The sequence below is a fragment of the Diabrotica undecimpunctata genome, chromosome 6 (genome assembly GCF_040954645.1).
Source record: "Diabrotica undecimpunctata isolate CICGRU chromosome 6, icDiaUnde3, whole genome shotgun sequence".
In the NCBI taxonomy this organism is placed as follows: Eukaryota; Metazoa; Arthropoda; class Insecta; order Coleoptera; family Chrysomelidae; genus Diabrotica; species Diabrotica undecimpunctata.
Genome location: NC_092808.1, coordinates 150,882,949 through 150,898,018, shown reverse-complemented (window position 1 = coordinate 150,898,018; position 15,070 = coordinate 150,882,949). Strand labels below are relative to the sequence as shown.

General features: G+C 31.7%; 1 protein-coding gene across 8 annotated transcripts in view; it reads left to right on the top strand.

Moving 5' to 3' along the window:
- ERR (estrogen-related receptor) overlaps nucleotides 1-12,036 on the top strand; it is a 109,877-nt gene extending 97,841 nt beyond the window's left edge. For all 8 annotated transcript variants that reach the window (XM_072535769.1, XM_072535771.1, XM_072535767.1 and 5 more), the window contains 4 exons: nucleotides 219-446; nucleotides 792-1,135; nucleotides 1,865-2,037; nucleotides 2,636-12,036. In XM_072535769.1, the coding sequence (XP_072391870.1) occupies nucleotides 219-446; nucleotides 792-1,135; nucleotides 1,865-2,037; nucleotides 2,636-2,798 (908 nt within the window). In that variant the 3' untranslated portion in view covers nucleotides 2,799-12,036. The remainder of the gene's footprint in view (nucleotides 1-218; nucleotides 447-791; nucleotides 1,136-1,864; nucleotides 2,038-2,635) is intronic.
- The last annotated feature ends 3,034 nt before the right edge of the window (nucleotides 12,037-15,070 follow it).

Here is a 15,070-nt window from a genome sequence, read left to right as displayed (position 1 = left end):
CTACCCGCAGCAGACTAATTCTATATGATGTATCAAGAACCCTTTCTACGCCAATGTTTCTACGAGACGATTTTCTACTATACTTTGCAACGCGTTATACTTAATTGTTATTTAACGCTATTGTAAATTTAACGACTTAACTACTAAAGTAAAAAAACTACAAGTAAATTATATCTAAAAATTATAAAATTACTGAAATACCCTAATTATACTTCCAGGTAATATAGAATACACATGTCCGGCTTCTGGTGAATGTGAAATTAACAAAAGAAGACGGAAAGCATGTCAAGCGTGTAGGTTTCGAAAATGTCTACGATCTGGTATGTTAAAAGAAGGCGTTCGCTTAGATAGGGTAAGAGGCGGTAGACAAAAATATCGGAGGAACCCGGACAGTCCTTATCAAGTACAAGTAGTTACTGCACAGAGGCCAATGCTTATTTTAGAAGGTAAGACAATAAAAATACTATATTTTTATTATTACATTCGCTTCATTAGTCTGATATTTTAGTTATATCTCCTATGCTCGATTGTATAGTTATATTACTAAATAATATTCTTACTCACGTCTCTATTCTTTTGTCTTGCACAATTCTTGTGCAAGACAAAGGAATGGAGAAGTGAGTAGGAATTCTTCTTATTTTCTAAATATTACTATTTTCCCTGGATTTTCTCGTAAAAAATAGGTATAAGAAAAATAGAGACTTCTCATTGTAATCAATCTTCTATTGTAGTTGTAGATTTGCCAGTTTCTTATCGGTATTTTATTTTGTAATTGACCTTTTATTTTCCAGATATTAAAATGTTAGAGGCACTAGCGGGCTGTGAACCCGATTGTTTCGAAATCAACAAAGCACTCAATAACTCCAAACACCGCACCTTATCCATTCTCAGTGATCTGTACGATAGAGAATTAGTTGGAATCATCGGTTGGGCGAAACAGATTCCCGGCTTCACCGATTTGTCCCTCAACGATCAGATGCGACTCCTACAAAGCACGTGGGCGGAAATTTTGACGTTAACGTTGGCTTTCCGTAGTCTATCGCTGATAGGCATGGGAAGGTTGCAGTTTGCCATTGATTTCACGCTCGACGAAAAAACGTCGAGAGATTGCGGGTCCTTAGAATTATATCAAACGGTAAGTAACTTTTTTAAGATTATTGTTCACGTTTACTTTTCACCAAATAAGGTTAATTTACTCTCAAATGTCTGGTTTATATATCAATTACAACAAAAATGTTATTCCTATTCCTGTTTGCTGGAAACTTAAAATAAAAACATAGTTGAATTATGTGCTACATGTTTTGACAATGCATGAGATAAACAATGGTTTATTAAGGGTGAGTTTTTTGTGTGAAATATTAAGAAAAGCAATTAGAAATCTAGAGCATACATTGTATAACATATGCGTGACTGTTATAAAAATACATTCGTTGCAGCAAAGCGGAACCTTGCAAGCTAAGCATAATAGTATCAACAATAATTGCCCCAGTGACGAGGTAATTCAAAGTTAACCGAGAATCTAAATAGTGAAAGTTAACAATAAAAGATATAAGAACCGATTTATACATATATTTCCGACCCTCCGTACCACGAAGACGAGAACCCACAGATGCCACGATAGGCTTATACAACAAGAATACCTACTTTATCTTATGGCGTTCCACGAACAGTTGTCACTTTATCATACAGGGTTACGACTCCAAGGCAAGAAATGAATATACAACATAACATTAATACTAAAACATGCGCATACTCGTGCACACACGCATGCACCTACGAGCCAGGTGCCCATTTGCACACATAAATCACATATTATTTTTATTGTATTTTAAAAATGATTACCATAATGTACGTTTTGTTTCAGTGTTGGCACGTTGTAGAAAGGTTAGATAGATTATCTATATTAAAAGAAGAATATTATCTCCTCAAAGCCTTGGTTCTCACAAATTCTGATGTAAAATTAGATGAATACCAGTCGCTCAAAAAATTTAGGGACTCAATTCTAACTGCTCTTTCAGATACCGTTGGAATATTAAGGTAAATACTTTTGTATTATATATTTTAATCATTTTGCAAGGAAAATTTTAAATTTCTCGAGGTAGTAGTAAAAAAAATTAGTACTTTCATGTAAAAAAATGTATTTATTTCTTAATTTCCCTTCAATTCATCATTCTTGGTTCAACTTTTCCCCAATAATCATCTTTCCGGCTAAAATTTCCTCTAAATTGGCAAAGTAAGGTTGCGCAGTAAGTTTTGTTGTTCTATAAGAGACGGTGCTATTAGGCAGTTTTATTTTTCTAAATATGGTGGTACTGTTTGATGAACTGCTTATTGTTTAAACTCGATGTTTCAGTATTTTTTACAATGCAAAAAGTTGAATGTTGTGAAGTAATCCAATTTTCTATTTGGTGAGTGTACCACCAAAACAAGTTCATGAATTATTGTTAAAAATGCAAAAGGACTCTTCACCGTCAGTTCATACAGACTAAAATGACAGATTTGATTACCCCTATAAGAAATGAATATCGGCTTTAAACCATTACATATTTTGTTAATATATAAATTTCAGGATTATAAGATTATCATTTTAAATTGATTTTGGCATTTCTTTGAGTAATAAATTTATCTCTTTCAGGCCTACAGCAGTTCTGAATCAAGTCCAACAGCTCCTTCTCTGCCTGCCTGTTTTAAGGCAGGCCAATTTCGTCATTAGAAGATTTTGGTCTGACGTCCACCAGCGAGATTTAGTACCTATGAATAAATTATTTTTGGAAATGTTAGAAGCCTATTGCCGGTAGCCTTAATAAATGTTTATTATACTCAGTGACGAAAGAAATTTTGATCGTGCTTTTGTAGCTATCTTAACAAAAAATGTTTTGGTTTTGAATATCATTCGCGGAGTTGTCTTTTTTGGTAAAGTCGGAAAAAAGTCAAAGAGGCTCAGGTCGGGTAATACTAGTGGAGGATTTAGTGTTTTACTCATACTAACCATTGAAATTAATTATGACATGACGATTTTAGGGACCCTATATGCTACTATTAGCACCCAAAAGCAATCCTCATATGCCTCATATGTAATAATGATTTATCCTCAGTGGTGACTTCTATGACATGATAAATGCCAAAAAGACAACCCCTATTATGTCTTGTATATCTCAGGGAACGACTAAATAAACAAAGTCGTTGCATGATACTTAAAAGACCAAAGCATTTGTTTGGGGTGACTCCTAAATTATTTTTGAATGTTTAAAAATAAATGCAGATCATATTTTTTTACGTTGTCACCAAAAACGTATAATAAGTACTACAGGAAAATTTGTAGTAACATATTCTAAAGGAAACGAAGATAATAACAACGGGGTGACATGTTGAGGAATGATTGTATGACTTCTATGATAGTTTCAAATATAGTCTTGAGTTAAAAGTTCGCATTCAAATTCAATTCAAAATCGGTAAGCAGAATTTAAAAATAACATTGTAGCTTTTCAAATATTTATAATAATTATAAAACTATATTCGACTAAATAAATGACAATAACTGATAGGCGTAACTTTTTTTCTATTATTTTGAGTCCGTCGTGAGAATTTGGTTTATATTTCTTGACAAATGTAGGTTTCTTTATTAAAAATTTAACTCAGATCCGGTTCGAAGGACCAATGTATCAAAGCGATTCAAAAAGTTCTCGTCGGCACATTCAGATTAATGGAAAACGCACTTTGTTAACAAACTTACTTTAAAAGATATATTTTTCATATTCTGACAGTCAATATATTCTTTTATATAATTTTCTAAATGTCTATTTGGCCTGTTTTATATTATATTCGTCCCTCTGTATAGTTTTCCCAGTCGCAGGACTTACTGACTTGTAATCTTTTTAGTTTTACCTATTTTTTCGTTTCTATACTATTATTTTCTATGCTGGTCTTTTGTTCAACATAAATAAACATTAATGATAACAGCATTTTTTTCGTTTCTTTTGAGAACGTCGTGAGAATTTGGAAAAATGTGAGTTTCTTTATTAAGAATTTAACTTAGATCCAGTTCGAAGGACCAATGTATCAAAGCGATTTAAAAAAAATTTCTTCTGCGCCCTCAGGTTGATGGAAAATGCAACTTGTTGAAAAACTTACTTTGAAAGATATATTTTTCATGTTCTGACAGTCAGTATATTCTTTGGTGTAGAGTTTCTAAATGTCTATTTGGCCTGTTCTATGTTATACTTGTCCCTCTGTATATTTTTCCCAGTCGCAGGACTTACTGACTTATAATATTTTTAGGTTTGCCTATTTCTTCGTTTTTATACTATTGTTTTCTATGCTGGTCTTTTGTTTAACATAAATAAACATTAATGCCAACAGCATTTTTTTCGTTTATTTTGAGAACGTCGTGAGCATTTGGTTTATATTTCTTGAAAAATGTGAGTTTATTAAGAATTTAACTTAGATCCGGTTTGAAGGACCAATGTATCAAAACGATTTAAAAAAAATTCTTCTGGGCCCTCAGGTTGATGAAAAATGCAACTTGTTGAAAAACTTACTTTGAAAGATATATTTTTCATGTTCTGACCGTCAGTATATTCTTTGGTGTAGAGTTTTTAAATGTCTCTTCGGCCTGTTCCATTTTATACTCGCTCCTCTATGTCTTTTTTCAGGCACATGAATTACTGACATATTTTTGATTTTATTAGTTAATATAATATTGATTATTTCCTATCTTTTTACTTTTACCTGTTTCTCGATTTCTATAACTTGTTCGATATCGTAGTGTAGTAAGTTTGTATTATTGGTCGTTATTTGTTTTAGTATAAATACGGCATATACATATGTCTTCACACATCCATGGACTATTGTGATCTTAATGTGATTCTTAATAACTTTTTAATGAATATCCCTATCTAGAAGTTTTTTCGTATTAACCTTTTTTCTTGACTTTATGTCGTTTAGGTTTATGTTCAAACATTCAAACTATTTTTTCAATAACAATTGCTAAGATGTACTTATCTACTTGGATTTACTAAAAGAAATGGTCGTTTATACAGCTTGAAAGACTTATATGTTGTTAAAGTACAACTTAAAAATGATTGTGTGAGTTTCCTGATATCAGTATAGCAATCACACGTATTAAAAATAGAACCGTTTTCGTAATTTGATTTATATGTAAAGTATAATATAAAAACAAATAAAAAACAAAAAATAGAATGTGTTTTCATGTTTTGTGGGTAGATTTTGTTCAAAAATCTATAAACAAAACCAGAAAAAGTTGAAAATATAAATCAAAATACGGAATTTGCTATTGCAGACTTCCGCGTTTAAATCACAAGGCAATTAGCTGTTGTTTTTACATCTCTTGGATGAAGGGTAACCATATATGTTTTGTTCTTGCCCACTTTTGGTAAACTAATAAATTCTGCATAGAAAGATGACACGCTGAAACTCGATCAACCGCTTTTAAATTATACTATAGTGTCATACAATCATTCTATGTAAAATTGAAATCATTCCTATGGTATACAATGATATAAACCATGTTAATAACATCAGACTTCTTTTGTGATGAATATTAAAGGCTGTGAAAACCCCCAGGTCGATAAATATTAACCATGGCGAAATGAATGTATTTTGTTGTAAGTTGGAGGTATGTTTTCTAGATAAAAAATGTGTCTATTGATTTTAATCGATTGTCTCGATTGGGTAGATGTATAGATTTTTATTATTATTTTTTTAATTTTCTTATAGATAACTTTATTAAGGTAAAAGAAGTATCTTGTGATAGAGGTAAATTACGGTTACATAGAATTATTTTAATTCCAAAAGAAATAAGAAAACATCATCCGTAAAATATACCATATAGATATACTGTCTCAAAAAACAATAAGGGATACAGAACCACAATAATCTTACCCATAACATCCTCAGGATACCATATATATTTTGGAAAAGGTAAACACTGTATATGTATGCAGCAAACCTCGTTGCCATTTACAACTTTTTACCATACCAAAGTTTTATAGGATAAATTTTTTGGATGCTGTAAAGAATAAGTAAGAAATATATAGCCTATTATCATTTGTACATATATCTATAGTTGGGCCTACGAACAGATAGAATTATCACGTGAACGCCATACGCTGGTTACGAGTTACAGTTCCCAACGTCACAAGTTCCATTTACACTAGGTCAAGAAGACAATTGTATCTCTTTTGTAAAAGAGATACAATTATCGCAGTGTAATTCTATTTGTCACTGTAATAATGGAGTTATGATATTTACAATTTATTATTGATTATGCAGTATAAATAGTGTGAAAAACTAGTCCGAAAAATCATATTAAATTGAAATTTCTGTATTTTAATTATCGTCTTCTGAAAAGACGATTTAAAAACAATAATTCATTTACACACATGAATCATCTGTATTACGAGGCATGCTGTATATAATGATGTAATGATTGCAGATCAATGTTTTTATTTTCGGTTTTGTCAACCATTTTAAGTAAACAAACTTCTTGATTTCGTTCGCGCTATTTAAAATTAATCCCATCGAATAATTCATTTCCAAACCATTACGTTCTTTGAATCAAAATCAAATCTGCTGGTGCTGCGTTGCAATATGATTTGATGTAAAAATTTATTTTATGTGAGTAATCAGTTTGAAGCCGCAAATAATGCAAGCTAAATAATCAATAAAATGATGATATTAAAGTTCTATATTTTAAAAAAAATGTCCCGGATTTCAGGTATTGTTTTTCAGCCTTGACTCGAATTCGACTGAATTGGAGTTTTTTCCAAGTTGGCGTTTTAAATAAAAACAATAAACAAAATATGACAAGAAGAGGTTACCTTTATTCTTAATTAATAAATTAATTACTATCGGTGTCCTCGGATGAAAATTCGTCGTCACCTAAATTAATAATCAGTGGTTCTAACTGCTGTTCTACAATAAAATCTAGTTCCCACATCTTGGATATGATGCCGTCTACATGGCTGATAGCATTTTTCCAGGAATCCGATGTAACATTATTCAGTGCTTCGCTGAAAAGTATGTTTACGTCATTTAATTCAAATGTGGTATTTTTTTTTGCAACTTCTGCAACATTTACTTGTGCCCATAGCTCAATGGGGTTTAGCTCGCAGTGATAAGGGGGCAAGAAGGGCACACATCTACATGAATACTTAATAATTTTCATCTACCACATATTTTGTTCTATGGGATGACGTTTTACTAGCATTAGTAACTCAGCTTTGACCATGTCGTCAGTAAATATAATATTTTTTGTCGCAACCAACCTTGAATATTAGCTTTTCGCATAGCACTAGTTGGTATCTTTTCATATTTTCTGTTATGATACGACGCATTATCTAGGACTGCCGTTTTAGCTAAAGTTGGCAAAACCCTTTACAACCACTCTTCCAAAAGGTTGAAATTCATGGCTTCATGGTAGTCGCCATTTTTTTTGTGATTCAAACAAAAGCAGTTCGTTTTCCACAAATCCATTTTTAGATCCAATAATACCTAAAACAATAAGTCATTTGCCTTTCCCAGAAGGATGTTTCAATCCTGTAGAAAGGCCTTCAAGCTTGTCGAGCATTGGTGATTGATGACCATCCAAATAATAAACAGTACGGTTTTCATGCCTATATTGTCTTATGGATCTCAAGTATCGTCGCCTCCACGATATAATTTCATTTTTTTCCTTTAAAACACTATTTCGACATCTTTTCTTAAACCTAAAACAAGAATGAATCAGTCCAGATAAAAGGTTTATTATTAGAGAGAGAATTATTCTTTATTGATACTATGTACCAAAAGGCCATCGCCCGAAGTCTTTCAGTCAGTTTATTATTATTTATGAGATTTAATATTAGTTAGTTGGTATTAAAATTGTACCCACAGAAAATTAATTAATTTCAAAACTTTTTTCAAAGTAGTTTTCTTTAAATTTGGAATGTTCGGGTTTTCTGAAATTTTTTGCATAATTTTCTGAACCGTTGGAAGCTCATTTAGTAAAAAGAAACTGAACAATTCGTCGAATCATGCTCTTATGTTCATCGGTAATTTCATCAAGCACTTTTTTAGATCTTTGGTAAGGTTTTGGAGGTTTAAATTCACCATTATTTTCTCAATTTTCTTTTAAAATATTATAAACAGATGATTTTTTAATACCTAAAATTATTTTATTATTATTAATAATAATAACAATATTAACAATTTATCTGTAGCCTCAGAAGTGAATTTAATAACACCTTCGCAGCCCTTCTCTGCGTTTAACTCATCAGATGCTTTTTTATATGTATTTAAAATTACACATTTTTCTTCAACAGTAAATTTTGTTTTTTTTTGCCCATTTTCTTGGGGGCGAAAGAGTATTTTCGTCCATATTTAAAACAAACTATAATCTGACACAAACTGATTTTATTTAATACGGTGCATTGTGTACACGGCTTCCCCCGTTCGGTTTCAAACGTATGTTAGTCTGCAGAGCCAATCACAACCCTGTAACTCTCCGGCACTCAATGATCACGCGGCCTTGGGATTCTATCTGTTCGGCGGCCCAACTTTAGTAATAAACTAGAGTTTAAATGTACGTTTGAGTACACAGAAGTACCTCCGCATTTAAAATATATTAAATGATAAACAACTTAATGTACCTATTAATTTATTTACGTAGTATTTAACCTGAATGCCAGCGCCATCTATCGCTAAATACAGGATGAATAGAACCGGCGAAAAAGGATACTGTAATGGTCCATTAAAGCTTTGTACGACCAGTATTGGCCTTAAACGAGGACCGATTTTAGAAAATGCATTCTACTGAAAAGAAGCCTGTTAAATTAGATTTTTAAAGGACTATTCTCATAGGACAGAAGGATGTCATATTAAAACCGCTAAAACATTTACTAATGTCTGTATTACGTGAAAAATATGGTACTCATAACAATAATGGTTTATACTCTACAGCAAAACCTCCCTTAACCGAAATAATTGGTGGGAGAGGCCGTTTCTAATAACAAGATTTTCGGTTAAAAATTTCGTTGTTTTTTGTATTCTTCTTGTATCAAATTATCAAATCAAATGTGTCATAACATGGAGTCATCGATACCAAGAAGTAAATAAACAATACATACATTAAAAAATGAATTAAATACTTACAGTAATAAAAAACATGTGTTGTATATTTAATTGCGTTCTTTAGTTGTATGAAGGCATTGTTGACAAATTAACATCGAATTGTTTTCGTTTTGTGATAAAATATTTACTTTTTATTGACGAAATTACTGAAACTGTCAGTCGTTTCGGTTAAATGGAGGTTTTACTGCGATTATAATTTTTTAATTCTCTCTTCTCATGAAAACCAACGGCTTTTTTAGAAACGATTTACGGATATAAAAACGAAACTTCAAAACAAATGTAATATGTACCTCTCATTCAAGTCAATTGTGGTTTAATCACATTAAAAATAACACACTTTATTTCCATCTGCTTCCTCTTAACTTTACCTAGACTTTCTGATACACCATACTTTGTAAACAAATAAGATACTTCGTTTACCAGTTAAAATAAAGTCGTTCTTTTTGTAGTGTACACATTTTCCGGCAGCTCACAACGACCGGTTCTAGTTAAATTTTTATCCGAATTCTATTTCCAACTTGTATAATGAACTAACCAATTTTTATTTTTAGAAAACAGCGCTGCAACCGATTTGTAATTAAACTATATTTTTATAAATAATCTTTACGCAGAAAACTCTTAGAAACGGCAGTCTCCGAACCTGCTAACCCAAGCATGCGTGTCTTCGAAGTGGAAAGTTCTTCCTATTGCGCGGCATTCGCGGAGTTAATGCGTAGATAGACGAAATTGGGATTTGCGCAGGTTCAGTCGATGCCGTTGTAATAATCTTTTAGATTAATCTGTTTTAAAAATTCTTTGAATTCAATTTTAATTAAGAGTGGTTTTTAACTAGAGTATGAGCTTTATTGCATCATTTTGTTATATTTTGAGCATATGTTCAAGAGAGCTGTTACAATTATAAAAGTAATGCAGGAAAAATTTGTTTTGTTACAATTTTGCTGTGAAAATTATATAGATTTGCTTTAATTTGTATTTTTATAGATGTCTAGATTTTTTTTTATATTTTGTGGATCTATAAAAATATTATCCACAAAATTGAGAAAACAATGGGGACATTTTCACGAGATAATCTCTATTGAAAAAACATTTTTATTATTTTTATGAAAACCTGTACCTTAACATGTCTTTATTTTGTACCTGACAATTTTTTACGAGTACTAATCTCGTAGAAATATGCTGCGTGATTAGTAGGTCTGGAAGATTCTTATCTCTGAACTGTTAACGAACTGAGTTTGTGTATTTATCGCCAGTTTTGAACATTTGTCGACTAATCTCTGTTCAATCGACAGAACGAATAAAATAAAGCAAAAAACCTGAAAGGTTCACATCAATATGTGACGGCACAAAAATCAATACTTGACGCTTGATGATTTAAAAGAAACAGATAAAGTTGGGCGAGACCACATAAAGGAAGTAACCAGACAGAACAGCAATGAACGAACTCATAATATTAAACGATCTAAACAGCATTATTATCTTCTTCTTATTGTGCCGTCTCCTTTCGAAAGTTGGCGATCCAAATGGCAATTGTAGCTTTGGAAACTGCTGCAAGAAAGATTTTTGTGAATGAACGGTCAAACTATCTCCTCAGGTATAGAGCTTTTGGCCTGTACTTTACCTTCCAATATGAATTTGAGTAATTTATATCTTTCACCTCTTAACAAATTATCCAAGTATTGTATTTTCCTTTTTTTGATTATGCTGAGTAATTCCTTTTTGTTAACTCATGTGCCGAAGTATCTCACCGTTGGTTACCTTTTGTACCCATGGAATTCTCAGCATCCGTCTGTATATATACATTTCAAACGCATCTATTCTTTTTCCGTTTCAGAGTCCATTGTCCAACTTTAACAGCCATACAGCAAAACAGAGAAAACGTAACATCTGATCATTCGAATTCTGAGCTCTAGACTAAGGTCTGATCTTGTAAAAAATTTTTACATTAGTGTTTTCTACGCTTGTTCGATTCTTGATAAGATTTCTTTTTTTTTTTTGGAATATACTGGCTGTTGATATTTGCTTCCAAATATTTTATGGAAGTTACCTGTTTTATTATTTGTCCCTTGGCATACAAATGTACGTTTGTTGGTATCTTTGAAAATACTAATCTCATTATTGTAGAACCACTTTAACTTACTTATAGGCGATTAACAACTGCAGTATCTTTGATTCTCACTACCACTAAATAATGCAATTAAAACTGCAACATACGTGGAAAAACTGATGTCAAATTTGCATTCAGCAATAAAAATTACGTTCAGTCTGAAGTGCTTACTTACGGTTCCGAGACAACTAGAAAAACACGTTATAGAAGTCTCTGAAACAGTTTATAGAAAGAAAATACATTATGTATTGTTCTTTTTATTTACTAACAAACATTTATATGCGGATTATGCTATGCGCACATGCAAAATAAAGTAACTTTTAAGGTACTGGTAATAACACAATAACAACTGCAGTAAATTCTTTTAAATAAAACTTCATCCTGTAATTTTGGTATGTTCTGATCTTTAGAAACGTATTAAATTTTGATCTCGTAAGAATATCATTAGTTTAAGTAAACATTTAGAAACGAAACTAAGAGTTTTCGGCAATATCAAAAATTCTACCTGATTTCGTGCAAATTTTCTTGTAGAATTTTGGAAAATTTTCCATCCATATTAATATTGAATTATATCAGATAACAGTGATAGTTGAAAATAGAGATGGTTCTTTCTCTATTTTACTTTAGTTATAAATAGTCGTATTGAGCTAGTAGTAGATAATTGTATAGTTTATTTTATTTCAGGATGAAAAAGAACTTAACATTTTTTATTTTTATTGAACAATAAACAGAACCTCAAATGTTAACTGTTTTAAGTTGATTTGTAATAGATTATTTAACATTATTGAGTTAAACGAAGCTTAGTAGAATGTGTTTTATTTTATTATAACCTAACCAAACCAAACCTTAACTGCACATTACCATGATTTTACTGTACAGTCGGTTCGCTATATTTACGCGGGTTTCGGATTAACAAAATTATGCTAATGACTCATTGATAACCAGTTGCAGTAAACGACTTCCCAGAAAATTAGGTAAAAACTGCATTAATGGTCATATTTTAAAATACATTAAAATAACATTAGGGTAGGTATAAATTTGTTACAATATTGCAGTTGAATTGATTCTTTGTCAGTGTTGACATTGTATGTTTGGTGGAAATATTTAAAAATGCCTAGACGTGTGTTAGATGTAGATAGTCTAATTTGTAGTGTACATAAGTATTTTACGGATGAAAAAGAAAATGGCGGTCCTTTAAAATCGGTAATGTCTGTTCAACAACGAGTATGTGATGCTCTAGGAATTAGTGAAACCAAACTAAGAGGAGTATTACAAAATCGCAATAATGAACGAATGCCGAATGAAGATCACCGAAAAACTCGCCTATCATTGAAAACGAAAGATATTCCAGATGGAAAAAAATTTGAAATTCGTAATCCATTTATCGAATGCGAGCCAACAAGGAACATGTGACCTTAAATACAATTCTCTCGGAATTAAAAGATAGAAAATTTGACGAAATTGGCAGAACAAGTCTATGGCAAGTGATACATAATTTGGGTTTCAAATTTCAAAAGGAGGATAACAGAAAAGCCCTTTGTGAAAGAAGTTCTGTTGTGCATAAAAGAATTAACTTTCTAAGAAAATATTCTAAATTAAAAGAAGAAAGAGCAAATTTTATATATTTAGACGAAACATGGATATTTTCTAGGGGTGCAACCAAGAGAATATGGCAAGATGATAACGTAAAGTCTATCAAACATACTGATGGAGAAGGGAAGTGACACATAATTTTACATGCAGGAGGGAAATCGGGTTTTATAGAAGGTGCTGATTTAATATTTTCATCTAAATCAAAATCAAGTGACTATCACGATAATATGAACACAGAAATGTTTGTAAAATGGTTACATGAAAAACTTCTCCCAGGTTTAAGTGAGCCCAGCGTAATTATTTTAGACAATGCACCTTACCATTCTGAAGTATTAAACAAAAGTCCAACGAATTCTTGGACTGTTAATAAAATTAAAGAATGGTTGACAAAGGAACATATACCATTTACACAACATATTTTAAAATCAGAATTATTACGCTTGGCAGATATCCACGCAAAACCAAAAACCTTTGTTGTGGATCAGATTATTGAAAGTTACGGTCATCAAATTTTACGTCTGCCACCGTATCATTGCCAGTTTAATCCCATCGAATATATATGAGGAATAGCAAAACAATATTATGACAACCATATTGGGCCTAACGGTTATAGCGACGACGCAGTTCGGGAAACTTGGCGAAAGGCACTTTTAATTGTAACTCCAGAAGTGTGGTGCAACTGTATATTCAAGTGCGAGAAACTAATAGAAGATTTTTGGACTCGTGAAAATAAAATAAACAAAATAAGTCCAATCATAATAACAATTAATGGTGATGACAGTGATGGTGATGACGATTATGATATTTTTGATGATAATGACTGATTTTCATTTTTGTTGGCAAGTTAAATTTTTTTATTTTTCATTAGAAATTCTCTCCATGGAACAAATATACATAGACCATATTTTCTGTGTGAAGTGTAATATAAAATTATTATTAGGTTTATATTAGCCACATTAGACTCCATTAATGAAGTAATTCTCCTTATTATACTGTCAATTATATAAAAGATTTTCCATTATTATTTAATTAAAAAAAGTTATGGATTATTTTTCATTTCATTTGACCAGTTGATATTTCCCCAAAGAGCAGGTAATTAAAACTGGGTACTTACAATAAAATTTTTAATCCGAAACCCGCGTAAATATAGCGAACCGACTATAAGTACCGTTTTGAAATAAAAAAAGTAGTTTTCTTAGATTCTAAAAGTATAAACACAAACCACTAAAGAAAAAATAGATAGGAAAAACATTGGATGACTGAATAGACTCTCAACCTGGTAAAAGAAAGGCGTAAACTTAAAAGCGGCAGATTAATTTCAATTCAAAAAGAAATAGATATAGGCACCATAAATACAACTAATGGGCGCTACAACTTTGAGTTATACAGAAGTTTTGGGGAACCTGACGTTGTAAAATGTATTAAATTAGCACGCCTTCGATGGATAGGACATGTAATTAGGCGAGATGAAGATGCAACGATCAGAAAAATCGAAAAATTTCGACCGAAGAGGACCAGTGGGAAGACGAGCCAGAGGAAGACCAAAACTTAGGTATCAAGATAACATAGATTCGGTAAAACACAAATTTGCGTTTGCGGTCTTGCCATATCCTTATTATATATGTTTTATGTCCCAAATCCTAACTTAATCCTAGATATCCTAACTTTAGGATCTATAGGATTCACTTTCTAACTATAGGATCTATTTTTCTCGTTATTTTACCATTTTAGGTTTTCCATGTTTAATTAAATTAATTAATATATCGCATGCTCTTTCGTGATTTCTTAAAACATGGCAACATTGCCAAATACAAAAATTTTCTTCATTTGTAGCTAACTTAATTGGAACGTTCTCTATACTTTAACCCATGGTACAATGAACACATGTTCATCAATTATCAACCTCTAAAAATTTAAATTACAGTCCTATCGTAGCTTGTCACAAATTTCTCAATTCGAGTCCATATTTCCGTTTAAAATATGGCGATCGCGTGCTGACAAACTTCAAAAGCAGCATCTGAGAGTGGGCATTCTGATTGTTATTTATTCTGTGAACTAGCTTCGCTACAGTAACCAAAATTACACAGAAAAAATCTGTAACAGCAACGTGTCCCAGTAGAAGTCAATTCGTTTTTATGAACGCTACCCCAGACCTAGTTTATTTGATTACATCAAGGGAATTGGAGAAATTGTTACCAATAAAGAAATACCCTTTGCTTCACGTATTTCTAACCAGCGTATATG